The sequence below is a fragment of the Ambystoma mexicanum genome, chromosome 7p (genome assembly GCF_040938575.1).
Source record: "Ambystoma mexicanum isolate Mex_15411 chromosome 7p, UKY_AmexF1_1, whole genome shotgun sequence".
Taxonomy (NCBI): domain Eukaryota; kingdom Metazoa; phylum Chordata; class Amphibia; order Caudata; family Ambystomatidae; genus Ambystoma; species Ambystoma mexicanum.
The window spans coordinates 218,111,553-218,137,137 of record NC_090939.1 but is presented as its reverse complement, the minus strand read 5'-3'; the positions used below and the strand labels follow the sequence as shown (position 1 = coordinate 218,137,137).

At 50.5% G+C, this 25,585-nt stretch overlaps 1 protein-coding gene across 4 annotated transcripts in view; it reads left to right on the top strand.

Annotated features, from left to right (window-relative positions):
* The window catches only part of DYRK1A (dual specificity tyrosine phosphorylation regulated kinase 1A), a 1,390,196-nt gene that overhangs the window by 601,268 nt on the left and 763,343 nt on the right, over nt 1-25,585 (top strand). For all 4 annotated transcript variants that reach the window (XM_069636083.1, XM_069636082.1, XM_069636084.1 and 1 more), the window contains one exon: nt 14,375-14,563. In XM_069636083.1, coding sequence (XP_069492184.1) covers nt 14,375-14,563 — 189 coding nt within the window. The remainder of the gene's footprint in view (nt 1-14,374; nt 14,564-25,585) is intronic.

The following is a 25,585-nucleotide window of genomic DNA, read 5'->3' as shown; positions in this document are numbered from 1 at the left end:
TTGGAGTTCTGTTCTTTCTGGTTCTTCGAACCTGTTCGTTTGTGAATTTCCTTCGGCGATGTCTTCCACTTCGTCTTCAACCCCGCGTCCGGGCTTTAAGAAGTGCGGGGAGTGTGGGTCCAAGATGTCGGTGACTGACTCGCACGACGCCTGCCTCTGGTGCCTCGGGGAGGCCCACGACACGGATGACTGTATCGACTGCCAGTCGCTCACGTCCAAAGCCTTACGCGAACGTAAGAAGAAGTTGTCGGTAGGTCGGGTGTCCAAGCCCCGGAAGTCGAAGTCGGCGGGGCTTTCGACGGATGATTCGAGGGGTGACTCTCCGCATCATTGTCGGAAGTCTCGTCGGTCTTCTTCTTGGAGTGGGTCTCGCCACTCCTCAGCCTCTTCGAGGCATTCTCGGAAGCGCCGTCACCGGTCGCCTTCCAGGTCCTCTTCCGAGGATTCTGCACGGCACGTCGGTTACCCCACCAGCCGTGCGACGCCGGAGGAATGGGCTTCCTTCGGGAAGAAAATGTTGGCGATTCTTGAGTCGCAGGGTACTCAACCGTCCGCGCCCCCGAGTGGGGTCGGCCGTGTGAGGTCGAGAGACGCCGCTCGCAAGAGTGGTCGGCCCGAGTCACAGGAGCGGTCCCGTTCGGACAAGGAGGCTCGTTCTCGCCGTACCCGTTCCAGGTCCCGGTCCTCGACGCGTTCGAGACCGTGTGCTCCTGTGAAGTCTTCGAGGAAGACATCGACGATCAGGTCGTCGAGGGACACGCTCGGGGCTCCGGCTTCGAGGGCTGTGTCGACGCCGCCGATACTGGAGGCGCTGCATCTGACGTCGACGCCGATTTCCTCGACGTCGACCCTCTCGGCGCCGTTGCCGGTTTTCTCGGCGTCGGCGGCGATTCGTTCGACGCCATCGACGCCTTTCGTGTCGGAGGTGCCCCGTGTCACGGGTGTACCCCCTAGGAAGGCTCTGGTTAAGAGCAAGCACTCTCGGGTGCCTTTTCGCCACCTGGAATATATTTCGGAGGCGGATTAGGATTCTGATGGCCTGGTTCCTAGTCAGGTGCCAGATGAAATTGTCTCGGGCCATAGTCAGTTTGACGATTTGAGGCAGTCACTGCATGATGCCAGTGGACTGGACACCTCTCCAGAGGTGGAATTTTGTAGGCCTGAGCCTGACTCCCATGCCGATTCCTCGTACAGGCGCCTTATGGCTAGGGTGTCTGAGTATCTGGGATGGTCTGCTCCCCCAGGGGAGTTTGTGCAGGATGATCTGACGGACATCCTTGATGTTGGTCCCCCAACTGACCCGGTACTGCCGTTCCATATGGCTTTACAGAGAAGGGTGGCGGCGGCTTGGACTGCTCCGGAGAGTCTCCCGGCGGTGGGCAGATCCTTGTCGCGTAAATACCGTCCAGCCAGTAGCGACCCCTGCTACTTGACCAGGCACCCCACTCCGGAAAGTTTGGTGGTGCAGGCGGCCCCGGCAAAGCAGGCGTCGTACCCTACCATCCCTCCTGATAGGGACGACAAACGTTTTGATGGCTGGGCGAAGAAAGTGTTTTCTTCTGGTGGTATGGCGCTTCAGGCGGCCAACTCCATTTGTGCCTTGTCACGTTTCACGCACACTCTGTGGAACTGTGTTGCGTTAGCGGCTGAACATATTCCCGAAGGGGAGGAACGGGATGGTTTCCTTGCTATGGTCCAGGATGGTAAGGATGCCATGTGTGAGTCCGTTCAGTCGGGTCTGGACTTGGCTGAATGCGTCAGTAGGTCCATGGCCGCGAGCACCGTGATACGCAGGTTTGCATGGTTGCGGAAGTCGGGGTTTGCTCCTGATGTGCAGTCCCGGCTCCTCAACATGCCCTTTGATGGTGAACACCTTTTTGGCAGCAAGGCTGACGAGAGCCTTGAGAGGTTGCAGACCTCAAAAGCTGCAGCGAAGTCGTTGGGCGCTGCGGTTCGCCAACCTCCGCCTTTTCGTCCTAGGGGACAGCAGTGGAGGGGTGGTTCCTTTCGCTATTACTCATCCTTCAGTAAAGCGAGAGGAGCTGGCAGTCAAAGAGGCCAACGCAGGGGTACCAGAGGTGGACGACAGGGTACCCGTGGTGCCAAGGCCGCTCGGGCAGTTGCCTCTTTGCCCTCAGGTAACGCCGCAGCAGCTCCCATTCAGTCATGAGGCCATGTCCCATGGTTCGCCGGTTGGGGGAAGGCTGGCGCAGCATCTTGTAGAGTGGCAAGCCATTACTTCAGATGTGTGGGTTCTGGAGATCATAACCCACGGCTACTGTCTTCCTTTTCGGCACAGGCCTCGCGACAATCCACCGGGGAACCTCTCTTTGCAGAGTCCGGATCCGCTCCTTGCGCAGGAAATTCAAGCCCTGCTGGAGAAAGGCGCCATAGAACTGGTGCCTGTAGCGGAGAGGAACAAGGGGTGGTATTCCCCTTATTTTTTGGTTTCGAAGAAAGACGGGGGATTGAGACCCATCATAGACTTGCGCGGTTTGAACAAACTCCTCAGGAAGGACAAGTTCAAGATGGTTACTCTCTCTCAAGTCCTCCAGGCCCTTCAGCTTCAGGACTGGTTGGTGTCACTCGACCTCAAGGATGCTTACTTCCATGTGCCGATCCATCCCAAGCACAAGAAGTACCTGAGGTTCGCGGTTGGCGACTCACACTTTCAGTTTCGGGTCCTGCCGTTCGGATTGACCTCCGCCCCGAGGGTTTTCACCAAGCTCATGGTGGTGGTGGCAGCGCATCTCCGGCAAGGGGGGGATTCACGTCTACCCCTACCTGGACGATTGGTTGATCAGGGGGAGCTCTCCCGAGCAAGTCCTGGATCATCTATCGATCACCTGTCGCTCCCTTCACAGGCTGGGCTTCTCCCTCAATTTAAAGAAGTCCCATTTGACGCCAACACAGCGGCTCCAGTACATCGGAGCAGTGCTCGACACTTCCCTGGGGCGGTGTTTTCCTCCCCAGGTGAGGGCTCTTCACATTCAGCAGATGGTGCACAAGTTTCAGCATGCCCAGACGCTCCCAGCGTTCGAGTTCTTGAGGTTGCTCGGCCTCATGGCATCCTGCATTCTTCTGGTGCCAGAGGCTCGCCTGCGGATGAGATCTTTGCAGTGGGCACTCAAGACGCAATGGTCGCAGTCCTCCGGCAGGATGTCGGACTCGATTCAGGTGCCGTCCTCGGTCGCCCGGGACCTTCTGTGGTGGGCCGTCGAAGGCACCTTGATGAAGGGGGCTCCATTTTGGCTTCCCTGGCCGGAGGTGACGATCGTGACGGATGCGTCCCTCACCGGTTGGGGAGCTCATGCCAACGGGCTGACAGTCAGCGGTCGTTGGTCTCCGTCGGAGTCCAGACTCCATATCACTCTGTTGGAGCTGAGGGCCGTCAGGCTAGCCCTGAAGGCTTTTCTGCCGTCTGTGCGAGGGAAGAATGTCCTGATCCTGACGGACAACACAGTGGCCATGCACTACCTCAACAAAAAGGGGGGGGCAGGGTCACTTCCTCTGTGCAGAGAGGCGATGCAGCTCGAGTTCTGGGCCATCCAGCAGGAAGTTTCGATCTCGGCAGTTCATCTGGCCGGAGCCGAAAACGTGACGGCGGACGCTCTGAGCAGGCAGAGCGCGATCTCTCACGAGTGGGAGTTGGCTCAGGAGATTCTCCTGGAGATCTTCGCCCTTTGGGGGACCCCTCAAGTGGATCTCTTCGCCTCCAGTGTCAACCTGAAGTGCGAAAGGTTTTGCTCGCGGGAATTTCCTCCATAAGGAGCCTTAGGAGACGCGTTCGTGGTGGAGTGGTCATTCCCGCTGCTGTACGCGTTTCCTCCAGTCCCCGTCATCCCGCAAGTGCTGCGGAGGTTACGGAAGTTCTGTTCCCGGATGATCCTCATTGCCCCGGCGTGGGCTCGGAGGACGTGGTACCCGGACCTTCTCGACTTATCCATCTGCCCTCCACGTCGTCTTCCCTACCGAGACATCTGCTCTCACGGGAGGGGGGTCAGGTTCTCCATCCAGAGGTCAGATCCTTCAACCTTTACGCTTGGCTTCTGAAAGGTTGAGGTATAAGGATTGGGACCTCCCTGAGGACGTGATGGAGGTGTTGCTTTCGGCCCGAAGGCCGGGAACAAAGTCTCTGTACCGTTGCCGTTGGCGTAAGTTCTGCGACTGGTGCAGAGTTCAGAATGTGGATCCTTTTGCATGCGACATCCCCATGGTTCTGTCCTTTTTACTTTCTTTGGCCCACAGGGGCTTGCAAGTGGGTACCGTTAAGGGTTACCTGGCGGCGCTGTCCATCTTTAAGCGCTCGTCTGAAGAGTGTTCTTACTTTAAAATCCCTTTGATTTCACAGTTCCTGAAAGGGCTCACTAATGTATTCCCTCCGTCACCTTTCCTGGTGCCCGGTTGGGATTTAAACCTGGTTCTTATGTTTCTTATGGGTGCTCCGTTTGAGCCTTTACATTCTTGCCCTTTGAGGCTGTTTTAGTTGCGGTTACTTCCGCTCGCAGAGTGAGTGAGTTACAGGCACTTTCAGTTAAGCCTCCCTTCACTGTATTTCACAAGGACAGGGTTGTCCTTAGAGTTCGTCCTTCTTTTCTTCCGAAGGTAGTGACGGAATTTCATTTGGCCCAGAAGGTTGTTCTTCCGGCATTCTATCCTCCTCCGCATCCTGGTAAGGAAGAGGAGAGGCTCCATAGGCTTGATCCTAGGAGAGCTTTAAGCTTTTATGTTTCACGCATGTCCCGGGTCAGAGTGGATGATCAACTCTTTATTGGTTACGCTGGTAAGCGTTTGGGGCAAGCTGTGACGAAACAGACTTTGTCTCGCTGGATTATTTTGGCCATCACGGAGTGCTACTGTTTGGCGGGTAAGGACCCACCGGCTGGCTTGCGGGCCCATTCTACCAGGGGTATGGCTGCGTCTACTGCCCTGCAGAGGGGTGTTCCTATTCGCAACATCTGTGATGCAGCCACCTGGGCTTCAGTACATACATTTGTACGTCACTATTCCCTTGATTCCATCCGAGCACAGGATCTGGCCTTTGGCAAGGCGGTCCTTTGCTCTGCTATTTGATTGGCTATTCTACATTTTGATTCTAAATTCTTTCCCTCCTCCTTGCTTTGGTACTGCTTTGGGAGTCTGTCATAGATATGGAATACGTCGGAGGACCCAATCCCCTCGAAGAACAAGTTACTTTCTTACCTGGTAACGTTCTTTCGATGGGATGGTCCGACGACGTATTCCATATCGCTCCCGCCCGGCCTTCCCCGCTGCAGAATTTCTTTTGCGATTGCAGCTTACGTTCCGCGAGGCTTTGTGTCTGACTGGCAGTTGACTTATGTCACACGTTCTGGGGGAAAAAACTACAACTGAGGCTATGGGCGTCGTGCGTCCTACTTATCACATCGGATGACGTCGGACGTCGGAGGAGGTCCTCGACGACGGCGCATCGACGTCATCGACGCAGGACGCAGACGCCGAAAAAGTTTCCGAAGCAGCACAGCTGTGGTGATTACATGTCATAGATATGGAATACGTCGTCGGACCATCCCATCGAAAGAACGTTACCAGGTAAGAAAGTAACTTGTTCTTTGGCACTTATATAGTGCTACAAACCCTCAGGTATCTGAGCGCTGCTTATTATTACCCACGGTGTGTGGTGCTCATTTATCGACCTCAGAAGGATGAAAGGCTGAGTTTGGCCCCGCCGGGATTCGAACCTGCGTTAGCAGGCTCTGCACGGATGTCAAAGCGAGCGCTCTACTCGCTGTGCCACTTGACCGGCTTATATACGTAGAATACTACATTGGCGCTATCAAAGAAAAGAGCCAGAGAGAAGGAAACGGAACCTATTATTTTCAAAACTCTTATCGACCTGATGGAAGATGCGCGAGAGGACAGGAAAGCCTTTCTCCATGGTTTCAGTGATAAAATAACGCTCCTGAAACCTGATGCAAACAAGCATCAAGGTCAAACCGCTGAAAAAAGCACCTTAACAGAAAACATTTTAAGAGGCTCGGAAAAAATCAGTGAAGCGATGGTAAAAACTTTGGATACTCCCAGTGAACAGAAAGAAGTGGTTTCGGAGATGGCAATTGAACACAAAAAGATAAATCAAGACGAAAGACCTACGAACTCGATAACAAGTGGCCTTGATACAAGACCGGCCATTCAGGCCCTGATAATAAATTCAACGACAGGTCATGTCGAAAACCCACTCAAACCAAAAGAAAATAAAGAACTATTTCCTCTATTTGCCCCAGAGAGTTCTAACGATTTACGAGAAAATGAACTGGGAACCAGACCCAAACAAACTGCGAGATTTACAATAAAAAAACAAGAAATCTCTTCTGGGAAACAAACTAAGAAGACTAAAAATATACCACTGACAAAACACACTTCAAGCAAAGGAGCCCGTCACTTCATTCGCAACTTGAAACCCTTTGAAGATGCGTCCCAAAAGAACGAGCGATCAGACCAACTAATTAAGACACAAAAAAGAGAAGGATGTCAAATGTTGAAAGAACGAGAATTTGTTACAGAACCAGTAACTGTAAACACTGACGATGACGAAACCAATACTATTGAGGACCAAGATGCCTTACTGCTACTCTCTGTTCATGATTGCGACAGCCAACTAGAATTTAACAGTCAGGAGGGTCTAGAGGAGACCCAGCAACCGGACGGCGACTGTGAGGAACCAATCTAAAGAGATAGAATCTCCCTCTTTCCGCACCTTACAGGAAAAAGGAGTTCTCTTGGAACTCAAACTCAAATGAAATCAGACAACAACAATTACTTAAAGCAATGTTGGATCTTTCAAGTCAACAGCTTCACAAAGAGAGACCTCTCACGACAAGAACTTCCGAGGAAAGAGACAAGAGGTTCAAGCGACCGACCTCAAGCGAACAGGTTTTCTCGAGACCGAAGAAAAAGATGAGGAACAGGGTGACCATAAACTCATAATTGAGCGCGCATTGAAAGCAAAGTATGGACTGATTTTAAATAGATCCAACCTCATGAAATTATTCCACAATGTACCACAATTACGTGTTATAGAGCCAAAGGACATTAAAATAGTGGCCTTTCCAAAAGAAGATGAAACGGATCAAATCTGTATCCACCTGTTTTCAAAGGCAGTAACGAAGCTAATCTGGACAGCTGCAGATGCACTTAGAACGCTTGGCTTCGATATCAAACCAGATGAAGTAGCCAATGACAAACGAGAAACAAATCAGTTTCAGAATCCCCAATATCCATTGAATATTGGATAAGAGTTTATGATCCAGCAGACGACCAGAATGCCAAACCAACAAGGTTCTCCAACTGTGCTGCATGGTCCAAAAGCACTCAGAATGAGAATAAAGGGAAGTGCCGGAAGCAAGGTGGCAGATATTACATCCAATAACGAAGCTGTACTTGTGATGAAAATTGACACAAAAAAATCATGGGACTGGCTAGCTGGATCTTTAGCTACAAAAAACAACCATTAGACTGATTGCCTGGACGCTATAAGAAACCTTCGGATAGCGTTCTGGAACACTCAGGGCCACCGACATCTGCTAGAACTAGATGAAGAACTATTGAAGGCAGACATATGTATCCAAGAATGTTGGCTCCTAGATCCCTTAATTATGAGTGGGACTACCTGCTTCTTGAACAAAGGATACAAAGGACCAAAAGATAGACCCTCTGCAGGTCTGACTGTCCTAAAGAATGACTATAAAGGCAATGTACTCTGTGTTATGACCCCTTTACCACTCATTCAAATAACCATATTGCAAGAGCACAGTGGAGGCATCCATCAAACTGTGAAGCATTTCCAAATTGTATTCAACCTTTATTTGAATACCAAAGCTAAGGATGGCGACAAATTTATGGAAACTGTGTTCCAACATATAGACGATCTAAGAGCTGAATTCGAAAATCCCACAATCGTATGCGGCGATCTCAATATACTGTACAAAAAAGAAAAACCAAGTTGTACAAAGTGGTTACAAACAGCAGAGGTCAACCCGTATGCAAAATTGGTTAACGGAGACACATAGATCTTTTGCAGGTGAATGGAAACGTGACTGGCGACCTTGAAGGAGCAGTCACATGGACTTCATATAATCAAAGTGCAACCCTGGATTATTTCTTTGGATTATTTCTTTGTGGATCGTGAAACTTTTAAAACCATCTCCTCCTTGAACATAATTTCAACAACAAAAAGTGACCAGAAAATACTTATTCTTACGTGTACACTTCCTTCCAACGTACACAAAAGTGGTCCGGCCCATCAAAAAAGTTGGCCCTTCAAGATCGAAGTGAATAATGGCCTTAACAGACGGCGACTAGCACCAAAAATGACACCCATCCTTGAAAAAGCAATAGATTGCTGGAAGTCTGCAAAGAACACTGGTGTAGAATACGAAGCGTGTCTGACTATTTTCAGAATGAAACAGGGCCAAAACACTAAGCCAAAAACCGCTCGACAACACAAATACAATCTTGAACTAGCAGAAAAAAAATCAAAGCTAGCAAGGAAACTAAGAGCACTAAAAAAAAACAGAACACTCAAAGTGCGTTCAAAGAAAGGATAACACTAAAAAAAGCTTATAGAAATTGGCCCAAATCGCACAGGGCCCTACTGTTTCAGAAAGACTCTGAAGAAATGCTGCTCGCAGCCAGTAACAAACGCCAAATTCATGTGGGCCCTAATGAATCAAATAAGTGTGTCAAAAGGACTGGAACAGATCAATCCTATCCATGAAGAAAAATTGATCCAACATTTTCAAGAAATCTATAGTTACAACACACACGAAGAAGATCGGATCCGAAATAGCTTGGATAAGACTCCATGGACATATCATTTGAGAAGTCTGAAATCACCACACTAATTAACAAAGCTAGTAGCTCTCGGGCACCGGGGCCTGACGGCCTATCGAACGCCATACTAAATCGAGCCCTGGAAGTTTGGGCCGACATGTGCTATACTTCACACGAATGATCATCAACAACAAACAAATTCCAGAAACATGGACAAAAGCCATAATCATCCCCATCCATAAAAAGGGAGACAGAGCCAAGCCTGAGAATTATCGTCCAATATCACTGCTGGACGTTGTAGACACAATCTTTGCTGGCATCCTCCTAAAGAGACTGAAAGAATGGATTAAACATTCAAAAAATTACGATTCTCGGCAAGCAGGGTTTGTTGAGAAAGTCGATTGTGGCCTAAATCTGCTTATACTCCATCTACTGAAGGCCAAAACTATTTGCGAAAATCAGAAGCTCTATCTGGCGTGCATTGATATGGCTGCCGCTTTTGACAGTTGACAGACACATTTTGTGAAAAAAGTTGGAGCAGAAAGGCTGTCCGAAAGACTTAGTGGCCGCAATCAAAGCTCTGCATACCGATACCTCAATTCATGTACGGTTAAACCAAAAGGGCAATCTGACGAACCAATTCTGACACAAAGAGGTCTAAAGCAAGGGTGCCCTTTGGCAGCTATCCTTTATAACTTCTACATCTTGGAAATAAAGGACCGGCTTGCCATACCGAAAGGATGCTCTCCAAAAATAGGCACCTCAGTAATAGGCCACTTATTGTAAGCAGACGATTTGATCATCTTGGATAAGACCCCGATTGGCCTGCAGAAAAAACTCGAAGCCTTGGAAATCTGTCAAAGAAAACAAACCAGAAATAAATTCTGACAAATCAGAAATCTTAATAATCAAAGCACCAAGAACAAGAGTGAAAAAGTTCTTCAAATGGTGTCAGCACCAAATCTATCTCGATAACATCAAGTGCAAAACATTTGGGAGCAATAATAAGCACCGACTGGAACGACCGACCGTGGTCAGAACACTTACAACTGAAAATGAGTCAACTAATGGCAGAAGCACTTATTCTGAAACAAAAATTTGGCAAGTTCTCAATTCAACCGACAGATTTCTACAATGCAAAAGTAATCCCGTCGATAGCTTATGCTGGAGACACTGCTCTCAGAATACCATGGGAAACCTGGGAAATGGTTGAAGCTAGATTCTGGAGAAATCTACTGAGGCTTCCGCAATGTGTTCCAATGAACATAATTCGACACAAGTTGGGTCTCTACTCTATGCAGGTCTCAATTATATGGAAAGCTTTGCCAACATTTAGAAAAACACTAATCAAAGACTGCCCACCACAATATGCAATTCTAAAAGAAGAAAATGAAAAAGCTCCTTTCTGGCCACTGACTATCTGGAAAGAAAAATGTCAAGAGGTTTTACAGAATTTGCACATATCAGAAGATACTTTATGCAACAACCTCGAGAGGGTGAAGACGGCGCTTCTTTGCACAGAGTGGGCCCAATGAGAAAGTGCCCGTGCTACCTCTAAATCTCACACCCTCTCAAAAAATCTTAGCTCAGCACCAAATATTCTCCCAGGCTATCTGAAAAAGAGCACGAATCCTACTCATCGACATTTAATTTTACGATTCAGATTGAACATCATAAGAACAAAAATAAATCTAAACAAAACGGCATAGAAAATGACACCACTTGCCCGGCTTTGCAAGCAGAAGGATGAATCTTTACAACCTCTAGTAATGTACTGAACTAAGATCAGCAAGAGACCTAATTTTACATCCAGTACTAACTCCGACATGTGGGCTAGACTCTGATTTGTGGTGGGCATCTTTATATGACAACCCAAATCAAAAGACCACGAGAGCACTCAGTACATTCCTACAATTCATGTTAACCAAATTGGTTGGTAAACAAGTACCGCCCCCATAAATGGACTAAGAAGTTACGATGGTGGAAGAAGTACAATCTACGGATAATGTCAAAGTCGAGGCCAAACCAAAGAGGAAAAATACCAGATAAATAAAAAACCTCTTTGGAACTCCTTGGAATGAACTGACATAGAAACAAAAGGAAGTTCCAGGGAGATGGTTTGGCCTTGCAACTGTAACTGTGACATAAAAAAATGATCTTTTTTTTTAATTTTCATAAAACAAAAGCTTGTATTTATTTATGCTATGTTTAATAAAAAAAAAAGTCTAAATTCCATCCATGGCAATCCATTTATTTCATGGTCACCATTGGGACACCTTAAGGGCAGTAAAACTGGACTCAAACTGGGTAACGTTGGTGTGCTGGTTCCAATGCCTCTTCACGACTGGCTGTTCCTTTTGCACGTCGCCAAATGAGTTTTCTGTTACACCTAGTAGACTGCTGGAATCATGCCTTAGAGGTTGTAAATCCTTTCATATTCCTGCAGCATTACATCCAGACCTACTCTGGTGTTCCAAGGTTGAGAACCTGATGGTAGGCACCCCATTTGCTGACCCATTTCACAAAACTTTTGTCACAGCATACTCTTCACCCACGGAGTGGGGCACAACCATGTATCATTTGTCTGTTCAGTTATTGGTCTATTTAGTAGCACATCAACAAACCCAGTGCTTAGGACCATTAACTTGACATTGGTCGAATTCCTCTCTTCTCTGAAGAGCAAGATGGTGCTCCTTCTGCCTGACATCTCAACCTGTCCCTTTTTAAAATCCATTTTCAGAGGGGCACCATGTCCCCTGCACTGCATGTTGGCACTGCTGATTTGGGAGTGTTTAGGCTTTACATCTTCTGTACGGGATAATGTGAAGGCAGACTGTCTAAGCTGGCTCTCGCAATTCAATCATGAATGAGTTGCACCCTTTAGTGCTCCAACAAAGGGGGCGTGCCAACTACATTTTTGTGCATCAGAGAGCCATCTGAAATGGAAGATTTGCTGATTCGTAAGGGGTTCCTGCCAGTCTGTCTCTAGTATCTGTTTAAGTCATTGGTTCAACTGGACAATCTGTGCATTGCCTTGCAAACCCATTGTTCTGGAGGTGATCTCAGAGTGGCAATCTACGCACGGTTCTTCCGTTACCTTACTGGCTTCTCACTTGTCGTCCAGGACCTAGCTTTTAGACTTAAGGTGGTCGCTTCGGCAAGGCCAAGGTTTGGGCAGTTTTTCTGGAGGTTCTATCCCACTGTAGAGGTTAAGTGTGACCCATCACCTCACATTCTTTACAGAGCCTCGTCTTAAGGTGCGCCTCTGGGAGATGGGGCCCATTCTGAGTATTTGGGGTGGATCAGATCCATACTTCTTAATCTCTTCTGCTGTCATTTCTTCTATTGCACACTGCAACATGCTTGGGTGTGGTTTGGTGTCTTGTTATATAAGACTGAGCTAATTTCAGGTAATCTTGGGGACCATTCAGAAGTCCCCTTGCTTGCTTCTGACGAGCCATCTCGGTCTGAGCCCTTATATTCCACCTCTGCGCAAGAGCGTCGGATGCCAAGAGTCCCTTTTCCTTTCCAAGAGCACATTCTTAAGACTGCCAGAGGCATCTGAAGGTGCAACCAGCAGACCTGCTGGAGGCTTCTGGCCCGGGGTAGTCGGTGAGGATTCTTTCCTCCCTGCTGGTTGGAATGCTACACCCTATGCACCTTGACTATCTCTTGAGTTGGAGCGCCCCTCATATGGGTTCTCCATGTCGTCAAATCTAAGTTGTATGGAACCAGCATGTCTGAAACGGCTTTCTTGATGGTCTCCATTGAGGAGACTATCACTCTTTTAAAGCGGTCTTGCATCTCTCTCGTTCCCCAGCCCTATTGACTGGCATCTGACTCGGACAAGATCTAGGTGGACCTCAATATTGCCCTGTTCTTAGGTGCGAAAACCAGCTTGATTATTGGCCCCGTCTTCTAAGGCAGTAAAGGTGCTGACAAATTTCATAATTTCCTTTGGGAAGTGATCACTGAACAGGAGCCCCTAAACTGTGGGGCCTGCTTCGGAGGAGGCCAGTTTTCCTAGCTTGGGGTCTATTTAGAGCACCTAAAAAAACACTTGTGTACAGGTGTTATAAAGGTCCTACGTGATTATCTTTTTTAAAAGATCTTTTCACTTAAAGACTGATTTAGGTTAAGTGTTTGTGTGGGTGCGTGTGTTTTGATGTGTGTATGTATGGGTTTTGGTTTGGGGGAGTGGAAGGGTAGTAGGGTGTTGGGTGTGGGTGTGGAGGAACAAGGGGGTGGCTCGGGGGTGAAACCCCTTGAATATGTAAAATATAAAAAGGAAACCGCATTTTATAGGTCTTAAGAGAAAGACCTTTACAATGCCGGTTTTACGATCAAAATAAAATCGGTCAATGGAAATCGGTCTTTTTCGCTCGACCTTTAAAAAAGTTATTTTCAAATCGAACGGTTATAAATACCAAATCGTATAATCACACTTTTACGCCACTCTGCAGAGATTGCTCATTTATCATTGCTTATGAAACCGACAACGTGCTGCACCCATTCAGCTATTTGCGATCAGTAGATGGCTCTGTATACATGGCCCTTTCTGACCAGTCCAGTAGCTAGCAGGCTGGCAATGTCTAGCATTTGTCTTGCTTGACAAGCCTTCCATGCCCAGTTTATACCCTGTCGAGTGTCCTTGGAGGAATTTCCTGGTGTCTAGGTTGGGGATTGCTGCCACCTTGGCATTAATGTCTGGTCTTGGGCATTCCACCCTTAGCTGACCTGGTCTGGCATAATGCTTGCCCCCGGTCTTGGCATATAATTATAAAATCTTTCAGCTGGCCAGAAAGCCATCCATTCGTTCCCAGTGTAGAAACAAGTGGCTGAGATTTTGCATTGATCCGTTGACCGAAATCTTAACGCACTGAAATGCTCCCTTCATCAAACACAATCTTTGTCATGTTAGTGCGTCTGGATATGCAGATACTCATCTACTACATACCTTGTGGCGATGGGTGCCTATAGAAGTTGCTCAAACACTAATTTCATGTCCAATACTTTAATCAAACCGCATTTATACAGTCTTTCCTGGTTTTCCAGTTTTTTTTATTACAATCCTAGTCTTTTCTGTTATTTCGCATTAGCCCCTTCAAACGTATGGCTTTGACAGAACTCTAATGCGTCACATGGAAAACAGCGGTCTTAATGGTAGTCGGGCCAGCTAGACGCATTATTGAAATGAAGGCTCTTCTAGCTTCAGAACCATATACCATCTTCCAACGGGATAGTGGTGATGCAAACTCAGAATACATTCTTACTGAAGATTGCTGATGTGAAGCAAATCTACACTATTGAAATGCCAGAAATGAAAGTATCGCGCCTAATACTTTTAGGTTTCTTTTGCATTTTTATTTGCCCAGTCGTTGCAATATGCTGCAACAGTTCTAGTGAAAGATGTATCAATTGCCACAATATAAAGTGCATCCCTATATTTGCTTGCATAGGTCTTGCTTGTGGTTGAAAGTAGCACCTGACTATTTTAGGTTGTGGCAAGTTTTCATGGCGAGATTGTACCTTTTAAGAAATGGTAAAGATTATTTCTCAACAGGTTTACTATGCAAAAAAGAAGCGCCGACACCAACAAGGTCAAGGAGATGATTCTAGTCATAAAAAGGAGAGGAAGGTTTACAATGATGGGTACGACGACGACAACTACGATTACATTGTGAAAAATGGTGAAAAATGGATGGACCGTTATGAAATAGATTCTTTAATTGGCAAGGGTTCTTTTGGACAGGTAAGCAAATAACTTTTTATTAACATTAATTGTTTAACTCTGACAACCCTAATTCTGAATGTTCCTTTAATACAACAATCTCTGTAGCAATCGTTTTTTTTGCAGAAAAAGCAACCATTTAAAAAGATCTTGATTTGGCTATACTTATACTAGTGGTTCATTATTTTTTGTACTGTGGATGAGTAGGCATTGACCAGGTCTTTGAACCTGTTAATGTTGTAGATGTAATTTTGTGAGGGTGGGGTGGAGCCTAGGAGAGAGGAGTTGCATCAAAGGTGGGTCGTTTTGAGAAAGGGTTTAAGTGGGTCATGTTTTTCTTCTTCCCACTGAGGTCATTTTGTCACCCATGCCGCCTTCTGTGCTCCAGGTATGAAGCTGGAAATGAGACTTCATTTTCTTTCAGTCCATTGTCTCCGGTACAGTGCATATAGGAGCAGGCCGCACTGAGAAGGCAGGTGCAAGGTAGCTGTTTGTGTGACTATAATAGTTGTGTAGGTTTTTGTGTAAATGTTTTACTCCTACGTCCCGTCCCCTTTCTTCCATACTTTTGGGACATTCCGTCCTCTGGGACGTGACCGGAGCACTTTTTGTAAAAAAGCATCCAATTGAAACATGTCCTTCTCTTTTTACGCGGGGTACTGCATGCAGCCTTAACCCCACCCTCCTTAGCTCTTCACAGTCCTTTTTTCCGCGGGGTCGGGGCTAGACGCACTAGCATCACTGGGAAGACCTTTTTCTTCCCGTTGTCCTTCTCTCCTGCTCAGTTTGCGTAGTCCTCAGGCTATGGCGTAGCGTCTGGGATTTGCCACTTGTTCCTCTTGCGAGCTTCGCTAGGGTGGATCCCCATTCTCTCTGCTTGGAGTGTCTGGGACCGGATCATTGTTGAACTTGTGTTTCTTCTGTGACTCCCTTTCAATCCGGGCACTTAACGTTGTCTTGGTCGGTGGGAGATCTTCCAGAAGGTTCCTCTGTTGCATTTCCAGCTCTTCGACGGAAAGAAGAGACACCTGGTAAGTTCCTTACTTTTCAGGACACCCCGGCTGGGGGGGGACTCCTTCCCGGGGTCCTCCAGGTCCTGGAGGGGCTTCAAAAGCTCTGCTACCAGGGTTCTCCCTGAGGTGCCTTGCAGGCCTCATAGGCGTACCAGGGTTTTCTCCAAGGGTTTCCGCGGGGGGCCTGCCCTTACCGGATCACGATTGAAGGTTTACCGATCAGGTGCTAATAGCCAGCATAGTCGTGCTGAGGCATTGGGTACCGGAGTTCGCTCCGAGGTCTCCTTGTCAGGAGCTTCCCACAGAGATAACGGAGTGTGCCCTGAGGCCTCTGAGGCTTTCTGTACCGAACCACCGTTCGATGCCCCTCTCGGGGGAGCTATTAAGACCGGACTCTGTTCCGAAGTGCCTCTTGACGAGGCTAAGGTGTACCAACAGAACTGAGAGGCCTGTTAACTTTCCCGCGCTCAGTGTCATCGGTTCTGTTGAGGGGGCACAGGGAGAGGTCATCGATCGCAACTCCTCGGTTACCGGCATTGCCGAGGTTCCTCCTTTGGAGGCTAATTCAAGGGACAGGATGTCCAGTAAATATCCAATTCCCCATAGTACCAGCTCTGCCGAGGATCCTTGTGTCCAGGCTAAAATCTCTGTCGAATCCCCTGACCATTCTGTGGAGTGTCAACTGCCTCATCAACACATGTGACGCAATTCTCCTCAGATGTTCAGAAAATGGCAGGCCTTCCCGCGTGGTCTACAGCGACCATTTTGGAGTCTTCCCTCACACCCACGCTATCGACGGCAGGTGCTGGGAACCTTCTTTTCTGTTGACAACCTTTTCCACGCGACAGTGTGAATCTGTTCCGCCCTTCCTATGACTGGCGTGCTCGGATGCCACTACCACATTCGGTCTTGCTTCCTCCTACATCTACCCCATTGTTCTATGTACACCCGGTTGGTGGCAGGCCCTCTTGGCAGCCCTCCTCACTGCGTTTGTGGGGGTTATGCTCTTCACGAGACGCCTCTGCCCACTCCAGCGCCTAAGGTCTCGGTAGAGGATGCCTTTTTTGGGAAATTTCATAGTCTAATGAACTCTGATCCCATGAGGTTGTACTTTAAGGGCCTCTTTAGGGAAATCTGCCCTCTGACTTCATTGCCTGTTCCGACAGTTCCTGTCACGGTGCCTGTCGCCCTGGCGGCAGCACCTCCTCTGCCTGCCGGCCCTCCTCAGGCTCTTCCGCCTCTGCCTCCCTCGACACCGGTGGACAAGACTCCAGCAGAGCGTGATGTCAATCTGATGCAGTTGCGGGATCCGGATGCTCTAGACGACCCTTTAGCAGATCAGGACAGTGAAGACCAACCCCGCTCTGTCAGAGCATTTCACGACTGGGTACTGGACATGTCACTCCTTGACGTACCAGTGCCTGAGGCACCCCCTCTGCAGGAAGTGCTGCTTTCGGGGGCACTAACCTTGTCTCCACAGGAGTGCACCGGCCTGGTCCTTAAGAGGGATGTCCTGGCCGAGGCCCGCAAGGTCTGGGATAAAACCCACACTGGGCTGCACATAAAAGGATTGATGCCCGTTACAGGCTTCACACCTCAGAGGAAGTAGCCTTGGCATCATGCCTGCTCCCGTCCTTGACCGGGGTAGCGGCTGCCACTCTGCAATCCAAGCTGGCCTCTGCGTCTTCCGCAGCTGCGGCTCAAGTTCTGTTCAAGGAGGACAAATTGCTTGATTCCTTGGGCAAGAAGATTTTTGCCAATTCGGCTGTAATTGTCAGGCTAACGCAGAGCTCATCCTGGCGGCGGCGAATATGAACCTGTGGAGAGAGTTGGCTGACTTCCAGGAGTTCATTCCTGTTGACAGGTTAAACTTTAAAGGCGGCTTGTCAGGCGCCAGGGTGTTGGCACAGGATGTGCCGGAGGCTGCTGCGCACCATGTTGACACCTCGTCTCGTGGCCTCATGCTGGGGGCTGACACATCTCGTCAGGCTTGGCTTCATGCAACAAAGTTTTCTAAGGAGCGCCAAGATAAAGTTCTGGAACGGTCTTTTGAGGGCAAGGAGTTGTTTCACTCTTCAATGTATGACGAGCTCACCAAGACTAAAGCGAGCACGCAAACTGCCAAGTCTGTCGCTGCTCGTGAAGGCACCAGTCAAAGCTCAGAAATCTGGGTCCCGATCCTCTTCCGGCTTTAGAGGGTTCCAAGACCGCAGGCCGCGCTGGACTGAACTCCACTGGGTAACTCCCGCCGGAGGCAGCAACATGGCCGGTTTTGCTCTCGGTCGTCAGCCTCCTCTTCAGGGACATGTCTCTCTGCCGACAAGTCTGCAAAATATTTTTTGGCGCTTGCACGAGACTCCGGTGGTAGGACGAATCTCGTCTCATCTGGAGGCGTGGCACACCATCGCCGACGACTGGTGGGTTTTGTCCATCGCTCGGGCGGGCTTCCGATTGCCCCTCCTCCCTACCCCACCCTTCAATCCTCCCTTTCAGCAGTTGCGGACGCCCTCCCTCAGAGCCGAGGTCCAGAAGCTTCTAGATCTCAGGGTGGTGGAACCCGTTCCCCTAGTGGAACAAGGGGAGGGCTTCTACTCTCGTCTGTTTACGGTGCCAAAACCCAACCAGGCTGGCCTGCGCACCATTCTAGATCTTTCTCAGCTCAACCTTTATCTTCCCCCAGAGAAATTCAAGATGATTACGCCTGTCAAATAAAGTCCTTTCTTCAGAAGCGCGACTGGCTGAGCCTTGTAGACCTTCACGATGCTTGTATGCATATCCTGGTTTGGAGCCCGCATCAGAAATATCTGCGGTTCTCCTTGGGAGACGGGCACTACCAGTTTTAAGTGCTCCCTTTTGGTCTCAGCTCAGCCCCTTGTGTCTTCACGAAGATGCCAGTCATCGCTGCCTTTTATGGCTACAGGGTATTCGTGAGTATCCGTATTTGGATGACTGGCTTCTGCGCAGTCCCTGTCCAGTGAAAGCCTCAAGCAATCTTCAGTCTCTCCTTCAGCTCCTGTTCAGTCTTGGGCTGTCAGTAAACTGGCGGAAATCCTCCATGCCGATCTCTCAGGACCTGATATTCCTGGGTTTCCGTTGGAACATGATCGACTGCAGAGTGTACTTGACGGTGGACAGGATGGTGGTTCTGTTAAACGCTTGTCAAGTCTTCATTCAGTCAGAAAGCATGTCCGCCTGGTGGTTGCAGAGGCTTCTGGGCCTCATTGCCTCGTGCGGTTTACTCTTCCCCTTGTGCGTCTCAAGATGCGACTCACGCAGTTGGCTCTTTGGAGCTCCGGGCTTCAGGCAGTGGACCTGCCTAGTTCCGGTTCCACCCTGCATGATGACAGATCTCCTATGGTGGTCTTCTTCCAGCAATCTGTCAGTGGGTGCACCTTTTCAGGAGCCCTCCCCTCAGGTGACCATTACGACACTCCTACCTTATCGGGTGGGGTGCGACGATCGATCATCTTTAGGTTTTCGACCTATGGTCGCCGCAGGACAGAATTTCACATACATTATCTGGAGCCTCTGGCAAATTCCTGGCGCTCAAAGCTTTCAAGCCAGGGATTGTGAACAAAGTGGTCCGCATCCGCACAGACAATGCGGTATCCATGTTTTACGTCAACAAACAGGGGGTACCAGGTCACCTCCTCTTGTATATCTAGCCATTCAGATTTGGGAATGGGCCATTCAGCACAGTGTTTGGCTGTTGGCGGTACACATTCAGGGCCAGCTGAATGTAACGGCAGATTCTGTCGCTGAGTCGTGGTCAGCTACAAGTCAGAGCTGACCTGAGTTCCTCTCCGACCTTTGCCATTGGGGCACTCCAGTAGTGGACCTCTTTACAACCTCAACGAACAGGAAACTTCCTCTTTGTGCTTCCAGGAACAGTCTCGGAGCCTCTTCCCTGGGGGATACTCTTGAGATTCCATGGCACAATATGAGGGCCTACACCTTCCCGCCTCTTCCTCTGATTCACCAGGCGCTATGTAAGCTCAGAAACACGTTGAATTGCACTCTCCTGTTCATAGCCTTGTGGTGGCCAGTCAGATTCTGGTTTACGGAGCTTCAGCAACTCTTTCTGCTCACCGATCAGGCTTCTGTTGATTCCCAGCCTGCTTCACCAGAGCGATCACCAGATGTGCAGGCGAAGCTGCGTAAGGAAGGCCAGGAGGCAAGGCCGATGTCCCCCTCTGCAGCTCTCCGCTGCTCGACGGCACTCAAGGCGACAGCTAGCTATCTTACACAAGGTAAGGCCAGAAGTTGCTGCAAGAGCATTAACAGCTCATAATCTGTACCCCCACCAGGGAAGTTATGAAGCCTACACCCAGCACCCCTCCCACCCCGCACACTGCCCCCCCTTGCCGCTCCAGAAACTCCATCGCGCAACCGTCCTTTCTTGCCCCTCACTTACCAAACCTGTCTGACCACAACTCACGGGTCGGTCTCAGATGTCCACCCATCTCATTCCGCCCCCACTTTGATCATCGATCTGTAGTTCGGGCACTGAAGCCCAGAAATTCAAAGACTCAAGACACCATTACACTATACCCCTAGGGACAACACTGACACTCGCACTTTCTACTTTAATAATGCAGGATTACCGACCGCGGAAATCCACGGCTGGCATCAAAACATCAGCACCTGGTCATCCATGCATGTCCCCACAGCTGCACGCACGTCTGCCCTCGCAGCTGAAGCATGGTCTCTGCCCACACCTGCGACTTTGTATGGGCCAGAGCATTTCAAATCTAAGCACTATATGCCCCAGGTCCACTATACATGTGCAATCTATTATACCCATGCTACCATCTGCCACCTGTGTTCCCAATATTGTGCACCTCATGCCTGCGCCTCCTGATGTGCCCCCTGCTAAATAATGTCAATGTCATTTCTCCGGCATGGGGTCTGGCATGGATTCACATGCTCATGAATATTCCCTGTCGTCAGGCTGGGAATCCTCGGTAAAGAAAAAATCAGTATCAGTTTTGTTTCTGATCTGACTTTCTCAGTAGTAACCAATCACTGGGTCATACTGCCCCCAGCCAATGACTGCCCTCTCCCTAAGCCCCGCCTCTGGCAGCCATCTTCAGATTTTTACCGCACACTCAAGTGTTGAGAGTCCTCGTGTTTAGCTCTCGAGCTTTTGCTGCGTGTTCACGCTTTTTTCAAAGAGAATTCTAATTTTTTGGTCAAATAGAGCTTCAAGCTCCACCGTCTCTACATCCGATTAATGGGTATCCGTGTCAGATTTTTTTCTACTCCCCTCAAGGGTGAAGATTTCGTCGAGTTACGCTTTTTGGGGGATTCCAGAATTTTCTGCGGCCTACCTGGTCATGGCCCAGGAGAAAGGAAACTCGATGCCCGGAAAGCTGTTCAGGGTTTGCCCTGGATGCCAGCTACAGAATGTGTTCAAGGAGGACGAGCATTCGAAATGTCTCTACTGCCTTCATGAGGACAAAGCGCACGTGGAGAAAGACTGTGCATTTTGCAGGAACATGTCGTAACGGACCATCAGGGACCGACACCTTCCTCTCTCCAACTGGCTGGAAGGAAAGAGTCCGTCAGGTGAGAAGTAGTCGTCCGAGCGGTCTTCGGGCGCCCCGGCGACGTGGGCCCAACAGAAGGCAAAGCACTGCGAGTCCGCGCGCACCGGGAGCCCCGAACGGTCGGGCTCTTCGGCTGCGAGGCAGGGCGCGCCTTCCCCGGCACCATCAACCACGAGCCAACGCTCTTGTTCCGGGAAGAGGAAATCTGAGAACCCGGTTAAGCCTCTGTAGAGGCCATGGTCGATCTCGAAGGATTCGGCCGAGGGGGAGCGAGGCGGTGACCCTCCACACCCAAGGTGAAGGCCTCAATTCACCCGGCCAAGGCCTCTATCGAGGGAGTCGCGGCGGCCCTGGCGCAGCCTGTGGAGGCTAAACCAGTGGAGGCGACCTCGGGGCCCAAAGTCTCCCTGCCTCCGTGGAGGGAAGCCTCTTTCAGACCCATCAAAAAAAGACCCCTGCGAAAAAGGGGGGGGGCGGTGGCCATTGTGGACACGGACACAACATCCGAGGAAGAGCTGGCAGAAGTCCTAGAGGGCCTCAACGAGGGCGTCGAAGAGGCCCGTCCCCACGGGAGAGATCCCGACGAGGGTGACGACAAGAGTGACGGCGGCACCGGCGAGGGTCCTAGTCAGCCGTCGCATCCAGAGCCGCAGGATAACTCGGCGGCCATTTTGTTGGCAATACAATCCTTATGTACAGAGATAAGGACGAGATTGCCCTTACCACCGAAAGAGGACCCGGTACCAGGTCCGACGGAGAAACCAGAGCAGGTCCCGTCGGGAAGACCCCAAACAAGAGAAGACGGCTCCACCCAGCCCCCCCTTCTCAGCCCTTCCGGCCTGCTCTGCCTTTACCCACATCCCCTGTCCCTGGGGATGACGCTGGAACAGACACGGCCACGACGGGTACCAACGACGGGACGGAGCTCCCATCACCAGCCCGGGCCTCCCCGTCCGATGAGATCGGATCTTTCCATGCAATGATCGCCAGCGCATCCGAGCTTTTTCAGCTGTGCCCCGAAGAGAAGAAGGAAGGTTTCCTTTCCCAACGGCGCGAGGCCAGGAGGAAGTCAGTCCTTGCCATGCCTCTGCTAGATGACATCTGGGACGAGGGTCTCACCCTTCTCAAGCAAGAACCTGTCTACGACGCCTGCCAAGAAGGATCGGTACGAGAAGTAGTACTGGGTCCCCGACGCGGCCCCTTTGTGCCTTAGGGCACAACCTACCCCGGACTCAGTCGTCTCAGCGGCGGCCAAGAAGAAAGCGGGGGGGTGGGCATCCCCGCCGGACGGCGTAGGGAAGAAGCTGGACGCAATGGGACGACTAGTTATCTCGCCGGCGGCAACAACGATTAAGGCGGCCAACACCCTCGCGATCGTGGCCCGCTACGACGGAGTTATGGTACAAGATCGCCCCCCTGTTGGACTTCCTACCGGATGACACGAGGGCCGAGGCCCTGGAGATCTTGCAAGTAGGCGAAGTGGCGTCGGACCACGCCATTACGGTGGCAACGGACATTGCCGACACCGGTTTCTGCCAGCTAGGCAACAGCGTTTGCCTTAGACGACGAGGTTGGCTCAAGGCGACGGATTTCCGCCAGGAGGTTTTGGACATGCCGTTCGACGGGAACAACCTGTTTGGGAAAACGGTGGATGAGTCCCTCCAAGCCATCAAGGCGGACACGGAGACTGCTAGGGCCCCAGGCGTTCTCCGGCAACGGAGGCCGTCCTTTCGGAGCGCCGGAGGCATGCAGGGTGCCTCCAAGGGATTCGGATGTGGCTCCTTTACGTACCGCCAAGCGGCCCGCTCCTCGTCGCAGGAAGCCTATAGAGGACGAGGCAAGTCGGGGGCACCCCGCCGTCGGCAAGGCGTCCGCCAAGCAAGATTGAACCGACAGTGGGGTCAGGCCCCCACCGACCCCGGTGGGAGGCCGGCTGGCAAAGTTCGTCAGCGTGTGGGAGTCCATCTCCACCGACCGTTGGGTGCTGGATGCCCTGGCCCAGGGGCACGCCCTCGAATTTCTAAAAAAGTGCCCCCGCATTCCACCCATGGTCAGGAAGGAAAATCACATCCCTCAACTATTTTTGGAGGTGAGGGCGTTGCTCAGAGATGGTGCCATCGAGCTCGTCCCGAAGAGGCTCCGGGGGAAGTATACTCAAGGTACTTCCTAGTAAGAAAGAAGACCGGAGAATGGCGCCCCATCCTGGACCTGCGACGGCTGAAAAAATACATCAAGGCACAGAAGTTCCGGATGGTCACCCTCCAGCACGTGCTGGGACAACTGGAAGAGGGGGATTTCCTGTCGTCGTTGGATTTGGAGGATGCATACTTCCACATCCCCATTCTGAAAGGTCACCGAAGGTTCCTCAGGTTCGTGGTCCAAGGACGGCACTACCAGTTCCAGGCCCTCCCGTTCGGATTGAAGTCGGCACACGTCTACCCCTACCTGGACGACTGGCTCATCCGAGCAGGGACAAGGGAGCTCGCCGTGGATCACACAGCAAAGACCGTCCAGCTGCTCTCGGACCTGGGATTCTCCATCAACGTTCCCAAATCCCAGCTGGTCCCTTCGCAAGTCTCACTGTTTCTGGGAGCAAAGCTCGACACAGTGGCGCGCCTGACCTCACCGTCGGAATAAAGGACGAAGGCCATCCTGGGCAAGATGCAGCGCCTGCTGGCCACGGACGTGGCCAGTGTGAGGTCCATCAAGTCCCTCCTCGGCATGATGTCCTCCTGCATATATCTTGTGCGCCCGTGCAGGCTTCGGATGCGCCCTCTGCAAGAGTTCCTCGACTCCCGCTGGATCCAAGCGACGGGCAGCTTTGAGGACGGGATTCCGCTCGACGAGACCTTCCAACAAGCGATCCGGTGGTGGGGCACCCGCGCTCATCTCACGGCAGGCAGACTCGGACCCCATCCCACCAGATAACTGTGACGACGGATGCCTTCCCTGGAAGGGTGGGGAGCACACACTGGAGATCTTCACGCAAGAGGCCTTTGGATCCCGAAGGAGAAGAAGCTCCACATCACCACCCTGGAGCTCCGTGCAGTGTTCTGGGCCCTCAGGTCTTTTCTCCCGTCCCTCAAAGGCAAAGTGGTGAGAATTTTCACCGACACCACTACGATGTTCTACATCCGGTAGCAGGGAAGAACCAGATCCCCAGCCCTCTCCAAGAAAGCCCAGGATTTGTGCCATTGGGCCGTCGCCCAAGGGATGTTTCTGCTGCCCTTTCATCTGGCCGGGATAAACGCCATTGCCGACTCACTCAGCAGGGAGCTGCGCTCGTGCCACGAGTGGGAACTACGTCAGGATCAAGTGGATCGACTCTTCCGATGGGGAAAACCCCAGATCGACTTGTTCGCGACGGCGACGAACTCCAAGTGCCAGAGGTTCGCCAGCAGGTTTCCCCAGCCGAGGAGCATGGGCGATGCTTTCTCGTTCCCCTGGGAAGGCCTGTTCCTTTATGCGTGCCCTCCGTTGCCTTTGCTGCTCAGACTAGTCAAGCAGCTCAAGAGGTCCTGGTGCAGGATGATCCTGGTCACACCGGCGTGGCCGAGGCAGATCTGGTTCCCGGACCTTCTGGACTTGTCAGCGTTTGTTAGGCAGAAACCTGTGCAGTTCCCTCTGGGACCACTGCAAAAGATTTAAGACTACAGGTGTTTGGCAGTAAACCCACTTGGTAGCAGTCTGTACCACACAGATTCACTTGGTAGCTGTGGCTGAGCAGTCAGACTTCGCTCAAGAAGAGTTAGGCAGTATACAGAGTATTCACAATAGGTCAATAGAACACGGTAGAACAAGCAAACACTGACCAGAGCTTGGTGCAAAAGAGATATAATTATTTATTTAAAAACCACATCTAATAAAACACACGGGCACTAATATTAAGCAGTTCAAAAACACGGTCACTAAAAGATCTACACTCTCTTAAAAGAATATTATACAGGTCTTAAGTAAAGCCCCACTTATTTTCAGACAGCGGTGAGCGCTTAACGCAGATGGCACTCTAATAATTAGGTTTAAAAGGGAGAGAAAGGCAGAGTATAATTTGAAACAGATCCCAACACTTTCACAAGAACACAGCAAGAGAGGAAGGCAGAGTCAAACCGTGAAGTTAGAGTTCAGAAAGCCGGATCCACTTTAAGAGGATCAGAACGAAATGTGTCCAAGATCACACGGTTGAAAAGTGCACACAAGTCTCAAAGGTTCAGGAACAGTTGGACCAAAAGAAAGGGACCAGTTAGATGGTCAAGGCGGCCAGCCCAGTCCAGAAGGTTAAGGGATTATTATTACCTTGTAGCAATCTTTAGAAAGGGAGGCCTGGCGGACACGGTACCTTAAAGTGGTGAGAATACTCCAGCAGGGGCAGTTGTTCCTGGCAGCGGATGCAAGTCGGTGCTTCGTCAGGGGGAAGAGAGGATCTCGTCGGGGAGGAAGACAGGAGTCCGTTGCACTGCCGGGGAAGAAACCAGCCGTGGAGT